The sequence below is a fragment of the Bicyclus anynana genome, chromosome 23 (assembly GCF_947172395.1).
Source record: "Bicyclus anynana chromosome 23, ilBicAnyn1.1, whole genome shotgun sequence".
Classification (NCBI taxonomy): Eukaryota; Metazoa; Arthropoda; class Insecta; order Lepidoptera; family Nymphalidae; genus Bicyclus; species Bicyclus anynana.
Genome location: NC_069105.1, coordinates 2,691,728 through 2,700,642, shown reverse-complemented (window position 1 = coordinate 2,700,642; position 8,915 = coordinate 2,691,728). Strand labels below are relative to the sequence as shown.

The 8,915-nt window shown below is 37.7% G+C and overlaps 2 protein-coding genes across 3 annotated transcripts in view; one reads left to right on the top strand and one right to left on the bottom strand.

Moving 5' to 3' along the window:
- Positions 1 to 612: 612 nt before the first annotated feature.
- Positions 613 to 1,857, bottom strand: LOC112055037 (probable RNA-binding protein EIF1AD). Its single transcript, XM_024095015.2, has 2 exons — positions 1,509 to 1,857; positions 613 to 963 (listed from the first exon to the last, which is right to left on the bottom strand). Exons 1-2 carry the CDS (start codon positions 1,629 to 1,631, stop codon positions 625 to 627), a joined length of 462 nt encoding a protein of 153 aa, XP_023950783.2. The 5' UTR covers positions 1,632 to 1,857; the 3' UTR covers positions 613 to 624.
- Positions 1,858 to 2,145: 288 nt separating this feature from the next.
- LOC112057241 (DNA polymerase subunit gamma-1, mitochondrial) overlaps positions 2,146 to 8,915 on the top strand; it is a 24,166-nt gene continuing 17,396 nt past the window's right edge. Inside the window, exons 1-7 of one of the 2 annotated variants that reach the window (XM_052888587.1) lie at positions 2,146 to 2,495; positions 3,346 to 3,541; positions 3,988 to 4,142; positions 4,849 to 5,048; positions 5,941 to 6,089; positions 6,285 to 6,498; positions 7,638 to 8,164. In XM_052888587.1, the coding sequence (XP_052744547.1) occupies positions 2,230 to 2,495; positions 3,346 to 3,541; positions 3,988 to 4,142; positions 4,849 to 5,048; positions 5,941 to 6,089; positions 6,285 to 6,498; positions 7,638 to 8,164 (1,707 nt within the window). In that variant the 5' untranslated portion in view covers positions 2,146 to 2,229. The remainder of the gene's footprint in view (positions 2,496 to 3,345; positions 3,542 to 3,987; positions 4,143 to 4,848; positions 5,049 to 5,940; positions 6,090 to 6,284; positions 6,499 to 7,637; positions 8,165 to 8,915) is intronic. The other variant, XM_052888588.1, reaches the window with a different exon arrangement.

Here is an 8,915-nt window from a genome sequence, read left to right as displayed (position 1 = left end):
TGGCTTGAATAAATACATCACCGGGCTAGCACCACCACTTTAAACTGATCATCAGTTAGTACATATTAAGATATATACTTCGTATGATATTGTTTTTTGCTTTTTAGTTTAGTCAGTATGTTAAATGTTATTAAAGTCAGTTGAATTTTTTGTATTAAATTTTTTTTAAATCTTCATTATTATTTATTGAATCCAATACACCCTGTTTTTAGGGGAATCTGGATTCTAATGCAATTAGTGTCCAATTATTAGTTAGGGAGTTAGGAAGATAGCCTAACTCCAGGAATATATATTTCTTATGATATTTTGACAACCTCTCTTCTAGCTCAGGTCAGTTTAGGACTAAATTTTTTTTTAATTGGCTCCAGGTCTGCTCTGGTGGTAAGCATAGGCCGCCAGTGTGGCTAGTTATCACCCTACCAAAAAAAATAAAGGCAAAGATGTTCCATATGCCAGATACCATATACAAATTGTCAAGAGGTGTGGGTACAATAAACTATGTCCATCTTAGTCTGCATCATCACTTGACATCGAGTGAGATCAGTCCAGGGCCAACTTGAATAAAAAAAAATTGTTGGCTCCTCCAGGAAGTTTGAAGAAATCAACGCTTGAAACTTTTTATAATTATTTATTACTATCGCCGTCACTATCACTGTCACTTTCATCACTAGAATCATTTTCACTGTCATAATGTTTCATATGAGCCCTATTTGTGTTTACGAATAAATCATTCTCGTCATCGTTGTCGTGTTTTTTACTGTCATCAAATTGTTTAGGCCATACATTGTTCTCTTTGTAATATTTAATAGAGTCCTTGTTCATTATTTTAACTATTTCCGCTTTAACTTTGTCACCCTCTTCAATTGGTTCCACAAGTATGTAGTCGCCACGTTTCACCCATATGTTCTTGCGAAATTTTGTTGGCATTGACACCAGATATTCTTCTCCGTTTGGTGTTGTTATCTGTAAATTTTTAATGTTTATTATTAGCTATCTAAAGATGAAAATCAGGTTTGATTAGCATATACTTGAATGGCTATGTTGATTTATTGAATAGTTGATACTATTAATTGAGTGGCATATGTTTGTTTGAGAAATTACTTTTTTTTAAAAAAGCATCTGTTGCTTCTAATCGCCAAATTTTTCTACAACAGCTCTGCTCATAGTCTGCCGACTGATTGCATGAGAAAAAAAGAACAAAAAAAGAGCATCTGTTAGTTTCTCGCATGCTATTCTCAACAGAACCTGCCGTCCAAACCGGTGGTAGATTCTTTACAAATAGTCATTGATATTTCAAAAGTGCTTGTAAACTAAGCCTGCTTAAAATAAATGAAATTTAAATTTTGAAATAATTAACTTATTCACATACACTAGGGCAAATCCACACTTATACCCCACTAGCAGACCCGATCAAGCTTCGCTTTGATATATGTACACTTCTTCTCTATCTCTATCCGACTCCTACCCCCACCCTACCCCTAACCTACCCCTTCTTAAAAATATAATACCTCATGAAGGTTATTTCCTCTACTCTTCAAAACTTTAACAATGCTTTGATTTTCTTTAGGCATTTCGTAGTCGTCCCAATAAGCTTCGTTCATGACATGTTTTCTCCTATTGACTTTAGACATTTTTTACAAATAAAAATTTAAATGAAGATAGCATTAACTTTGAATATATTGCTAAGCACTGAGTAATCCATGCATAAAACAATAACAAACATATGTAAGGAAGAAGATAAAAATCACAATAAAAACAAACGAGATGAGATTTTAATTTGGAAATAAAGTAGTTTAAATAATTAATCTGTGATAAAGTTTAAACGTAACCTCAAAATTCTGAAACTTTTAGTTTTTACTTCTTTTATGGTTGAAACTTCACGGCCCCAGGTTCTAGGGTATTATTTTCTAACTAATTTGAACAATGATTATTTCGAATTGACTTGACTTGACTTGACTGGCCAATGGACAACGAAAGATGGACTATACTTGACTAATTTCGCCATAATAAGGCAAATTATAAATATTAATAAATAAATAATTATTAATGAATAAATAATGGCAGGATGTACTGGCCCAATAAAGCTAGAACCTAGAGCTGTTAAACCAAATATTTTAATGACAGTGACACACTCATAGAATTCGTGTTGTCAAACAAATCTGTTTCTATTTCGTTTGATAGCGGGAATTTTATATTTTGAGTTCTCATTGTAGAGTTAAAACTTAAAGTATGCTACAAAGTACTCGAAATTGTTGTATTTTATGTCGTAGACATTACAGCGATGTATTACCCACTAGAGAAATCAAAGTTATTAAGCAAGTAAATGTAAAAAACAAAGCGGTAAATTGTAACCTCCAAGATGTAAAAATTGAAGAAAATAGAACCTCAAAAGAGTTTAGAGTTAACGAACTGAACATTCAAATGATATCACGGAACATTTATGAACAATTATTTAAAGGTTCTGCTGCAAACATTGATTCTAGGGTGATTACAAGGTAAAGTTTTTTTAATGTTTACACTTTGTTTTAAAGTATAGTGGCAATATCTATTGTTTATCCTATAAAGATCTAGATAACAAGCGGACGACCGCGACTTCGTCTGCCCTTAGACCTACTTAATCCAGTGGTAAAATCGGTTCTTAGCAGACATAAGATATTTCATCTATTTATTGTTCAATATTTTGAATGACATTTCACTGTGTCATATGATTTGAGTTTAGGATTACGGAGATCCTTTTGGACATGACCTTCTCTGCTCATGTTGTTCTCCCTGCCCAACAAAATTTATTTATTTATATATATATATATATAAATAAATATATATATATATATATATATATATATATATATATATATATATAAAACTTGCTGTTTTAATATAGAACTTAAACTGCTCATCATCCCTGAAACCTAAAATCCGATTGTTCAGGGATTGCAGACAGGCAGCTAATGTAACATGGGGGAAAGAGAGAGCCAGACAAAAAAACGAAGCAAAAGTAATTTTTTCTTTTAAATTTCAAAATTTTGCCATATTTTTTTATAATATGACCAATATTCTTATTCCCCTCCAACTAGTTGGAAAAGACTCTGCTAGGAATAGGATAATTGACCAACGGGGCGGGGATCGGATCACCACCCCTCCGTGATGAGTCTGACCGCTCTTACCGTTGAGCTATTGAGGCTTATTTGTTCCATTGGCACAACCTGTCAAAAACGCTAACTCTGAGCAGCCAGACTTTACAGAGTTCCTGTGTCATTGTAAAAATAGAATCATGCAAGCAAAGTAGTACGCATCACCTAGTCTCTGTGCAATTGCTTTTTTATCATCATCTGTAACTGTTTTCAGCTGTCAAGATGACCTCAAACGGCACGGCATAGATTTCCAGAACATAACCCACGCTCCAGATGTAGAGTTAAAGTTACCTGAATTGAAAGGGAAGGACCTTCTAGAACACTTCTATACCATTGGAAATGAACAAAGTGCTCCATATAAAGAGCTTCTGAAGGTGTTATCGTTGTGTTTGTTGCCACCTTTACCTAAGGTACTTTTATAGTTTGTATATATTTATATATTGTAAAGAAAAATCAACAGCATTACCAAAAATAAAACTATAAAATATTTTCTATGCTACAGCCAATTACAGATGTTCCATAGTTAGAACATAACAGACCACACTCCCTGATAGCCCAGTGGATATGACCAGTGGCGTGCATAAGGTTGTTGATCAGTGTAGACCAATAGTCCACCACACTGGGCCAAAGCGGATTGGCGGAATTCACACACACAGAGAATTAAGAAAATTCTCAAGTATGCAGGTTTCCTCAAAAGTTGGAGGTGCATGTCCCGGACCAGATTTGAACCTACTCTGTCCAAATTGAAGGCAGAAGTCATATCCACTAGGCTATCACATCTCATTTTCATAATACAATACTTAGATTTTAACAAAATATTTATTATTTTATTATTTATTATATTATATATCAACAGGAATGGCTAAAACAAGGAGGTTGGACCAGATATAGCAAAGAACAGACACAGTTGGTGCCGTGGCCTCCTGATGATGCACTGATCCTTGATGTGGAAGTCTTGATGTCAGCAGGCAAGAGGCCGACCTTGGCTTGTGCAGTGTCTCCTGAAGCTTGGTCTGTATAATTAAATTTTGCATCCAATTTGGTCTATACAAATCATCAGAATATTTACCAATAGAGAAAACTTGTAATAAAACTGTAACACGAGGAGGAATGGAGGAAGTACTCGCAGATGCTGAGAGCTATCATGATAAGGAGAGAGGAAAGAGAACGGGGCGAAAAGAAAGAGAAAGAGAAATGAAAAATAGAAAATCAGTACGAAGAAATGCTCTGCGGTTCCGTACTGACCGGCAGATACGGAAAAAAAAAAGGTTCAAATGTACATTGAAGATATTTTGAAAATGTTTTGTTGTCTGTTTGTCTGTACTTAATGAAACTTGGCCCAATTAGAGACCTTAATACATAGATGGTTATAGGATAATTTAGTCACATCAGAAGAGCGACATCAGTGCTGGGCATTGCTTTCCTGCGATGAACGGCTAATGCTGAGCTGTAAACCCTTTCTGCTTGGTGTCACAGACAGTCATATAATATCTAAGATAGGATGTACTGTTTGTTACACAAAAAGTGAATAAAATTATTTTCTTTCAAAATTATTTTCTTTCAAGAGAGTATGAGAGTTTTCTTCCTCCTCCTAACAAGTTAGCCCGCTTCCATCTTAGATTGCATCATCACTTACCATTAGATGAGATTGTAGTCAAGGGCTTACTTGTAAATAATAAAAAAAAATAAGCCTACTGATTGCAATGAAACAATTCAGGTATGGCTGGGTAAGCGAACCACTTGCGACTGGGCAGACACATCAAGAACACGACAGCGTTAAATATGAGGACCTGATCCCCCTCGAGACTGATAGCTCAGGGAATGGCGGTGACTTGAGCAGGCCCAGGATAGTTGTGGGACATAACGTGTCGTATGACAGAGCCAAGATTAAAGAGCAGTATTGGTTGGAAAAGACAGGTATTTATCTAGATACAATTAGAAAAGTGGGATCACTGTAAAATTGCCTAGAACATTTGTAATAGACCAGTTGTTAAATTGCCTGGGACACTGCATTGCAATGGATTGCTTTAATGTGATGAGCTAAAAAGGGTTTATAGCTCAGCATAAGCCTGAGCTATAAACCCTTTCTGTTTGGTGTCACAGACAGTCATATAATATCTAAGATAGGATGTACTGTTTGTGACACTAAAAAGTGAATAAAATTATTTTCTTTCAAAATTATTTTCTTTCAAGAGAGTATGAGAGTTTTCATTCTCCTCCTAACAAGTTAGCCCGCTTCCGTCTTAGATTACATCATCACTTACCATCAGGTGAGAGTAGTAGTAGAGTGAGTAAATTGCCTAGAACATTTGCAATGGGTCAGTTGTAAAATTGCCTAGGACATTTGCAATGGACCAGTTGCTAAATTGCCTGGGACATTTGCAATGGACCGTTTGTTAAATTGTGTTATGTCTGCCAATCCACATTTTCTCAGCGTGGTGGACTCATAGCCTAACCCCTTTAATTCTGAGAGGAGACTCAACGGTGAGCCGAATCATCATTATCAACCCATATTCGGCTCACTGCTGAGCTTGAGTCTCCTCTCAGAATGAGAGGGGTTAGGCCAATAGTCCACCACGCTGGCCCAATGCGGATTGGCAGACTTCACACACGCAGGGAATTAAGAAAATTCTCTGGTATGCAGGTTTCCTCACGATGTCTTTTTTCCTTTACAGTTCAGACACGTGATATTTAATTTCTTAAAATGCGAATTCGGTGGTAGGGAAATTCGGCGAGCCGAATATGGGTTGTTAATGATGATGACATTTCCCAAAATGCATATTCTTCAGCATTTTAATTTTTTTTCCAGGTGTGCGTTTCATGGACACGATGTCGATGCACACATGCGTCAGCGGCGTGACCAGCTACCAGCGCACGGTGCTGAAGGCCAGGAGCAAGGAGCCTCATCCCACAGACGAGGATTGGGTGGACATCAGCTCGCTGAACAGCCTGACTGACGTGAGCTCAGACCAATTATTGTATAGGAGGACCTGCCTCGCTAGACGTTACTTCTTTGTATATTTATTTCTTCGTTGTCAATGTATATGATCAATGATTTAAATATACTCGTATGTTGCAATTAATACATTTTATATTCAATAACATTGCTTAGAGCGCTTGGCATATATCTGGATACCTCATTATCCCTTCCAGGTGCACAACTTGTACTGTGGTGTACCAATAAACAAGGAGTCTCGCGACATATTCGTCGAAGGCACCCTCCAGGATGTTCAGGGAAACTTCCAGAAGCTCATGAAGTACTGCGCCGGTGACGTCATCGCTACCCACAACGTTCTGAAGGAGTTGCTGCCGTTGTTCTTGGAGAGGTTTCCTCACCCCGTGACCTTGGCTGGGATGTTGGAGTTAGGTGTGCATCTGTTTTTATTCTGAACTAGCGTCGTCCGTTACTTCGTCCTCGCTTACACCTCCTTGATCCGGCCCTGTCGCAAAATCCGTTGTTAGCGGGTTATTTGCGGACGTTTACTTGCTAACTATAATAAGCGCCAAGAACCCGCTATAAACTGCCAAATTAGAACTATTTTTTTTTCTTAACAAGTTAGCCCTTGACTACAATCTCACCTGATGGTAAAATGATGATGCAATCTAAGATTAAAGCGGACTGATTTGTTAGGGGATGCAAATCCACCAGCCCGATCTGGACTTATTATTTGTTTAAACAATGAAAGTTGTTTAAAAAATAACACTAAAATATTGTCTACAATGTCGAGTTGTGTGTTCCACAAGTAAAAACTATGTATACTTAAATAAATATAATGTGAGAAACACAAATTCGGATATTTTTTTTGGGTGATTTTATAGGCACGTAACAATTTTATACATTGACATTATTATATCTTATAATAAAAGGGCGCACAATCACGTAGAAAACGTAACTTAAAAACTGACCATTTTTGCATTGGCAGTTTTAGAATTATTGGTAAAGATAATTATACCTAAAGGCCTTTAAATATAGTCCAATATTCAATAATATCCCAAATTCAGAGCAAATCCAACCTTAAGGATTGGGTTTAAGGTTGAATTTGCAAATGCGACTACTTGAATTGAGTGCCAAGAATTTTGGTCGCTGATTGTGCACCCACTTTTTAATAGGAGATGTATCTATAGTTAAAATATCGTTGTATACTACAGATATCACAGCTCATCATATCATATGAGCTGTGATAGCCCAGTGGATATGACCTCTGCCTCCGATTCCGGAGGGTGTGGGTTCGAATTCGGTCCGGGGCATGCACCTCCAACTTTACAGTTGTGTGTATTTTAAGAAATTAAATATCACGTGTTTCAAATGGTGAAGGAAAACATCGTGAGGAAACCTGCATACCAGAGATTTTTTTTAATTCTCTGCGTGTGTGAAGTCTCCCAATCCGCATTGGGCCAGCGTGGTGGACTATTGGCCTAACCCCTCTCATTCTGAGAGGAGACTCGAGCTTAGCAGTGAGCCGAATATGGGTTGATGACGACGACTACAGATATATTTAATTTTAGGTTCAGCCTACCTCCCTGTCAACTCAAATTGGCAGCAATACTTAGATTCAGCTGAAACTGTCTTCGAAGACCTCAAACTGGAGTCACGTCAGATATTGTCAGCAAAAGCTGACGAGGCATGCCGCCTCATGAAGAACAAGGCTTACGAAAATGACCTGTGGATGTGGGACCAGGATTGGTCGACACAGACTTTGAAATTGAAAAAAAGTGTATCCAAAACTAAAAAGAATGAAAAAACCACCATAAATGACCCAATCAAAAAATTTGATTCTAAAAATGAAGAATTAGTTAATTTTGATGTATTAAGCGATGAGTACATTGATAGTTTAAAGGGTTATTCAGATTTGGGTCAAGATGTGAAGGGTTTGGGCAAAAAGTTTGAGTATTTATATGATTTGGGTAAAAGTTTGCCTGTAAAGAGACCGTATTTGGCAGGATATCCAGCGTGGTACAGAAAGTTGTGTACCAAACCCGGGAAAGACCCGGATTGGGTGCCCGGTGCTAATAACGTCACTACTAGTATGCAGGTTGGTTATTTGTGATTTTTAGGGTTCCGTACCCAAATGGTAAAATGGGATTTTTTCATGTTTCATGTTTTTATTCTCTACAAGTTAGCCCTTGTAAAATCACCTGATGGTAATTAATGATGCAATCTAAGATGGAATCTGGCTTACTTGTTAGGAGTAGGATGGTAACTAGCCACGGCCGAAGCCTTCCACCAGCCAGACCTGGACCAATTAAAAAGATCTTAATCGGCACAGCCCTAGATTGAACCGAGGACCTCCGTTTGTAAATCCACCGCGCATACCACTGCGCCGCGGAGGCCGACTAATCGACGGAGGCTAATCAATTGTGAGCTGTGATAGCTCAGTGGATATGACCTCTTCCTCCGATTCCGGAGAGCATAGGTTCGAATCCGGTCCGGGGCATGCACCGCCAACTCTTCAGTTGTGTGCATTTTAAGAAATTAAATATCATGTGTCTCAAACGGTGAAGGAAAAACATCGTGAGGAAACCTGCATACCAGATTTTATTCTTAATTCCCTGCGTGTGTCAAGTCTGTCAATCCGCATGGGGCCAGCGTGGTGGACTATTCGCCTAACCCCTCTCATTCTGAGAGGAAACTCGAGCTCAGCAGTGAGCCGAATATGGCTTGATACTGATGATGATGAATGAATCAATTGTAAAAAATGTTCCACAGGTCCTGGACTAGAAGCTCGTTTTTCCTCAAAAAAATTATAGGCAATTTTGTTTGTGAATTTGAAATTCATCTGAGTT

What these genes read in the sequence shown, in the direction of transcription:
- LOC112055037 (XM_024095015.2), bottom strand. Translation starts at nt 1,631, where the DNA reads ATGTCTAAAGTCAATAGGAGAAAACATGTCATGAACGAAGCTTATTGG. An exon ending in GAGGAAATAACCTTCATGAG is followed by an intron (nt 964 to 1,508) that starts GTATTATATTTT and finishes AAAAATTTACAG; the next exon opens with ATAACAACACCAAACGGAGA.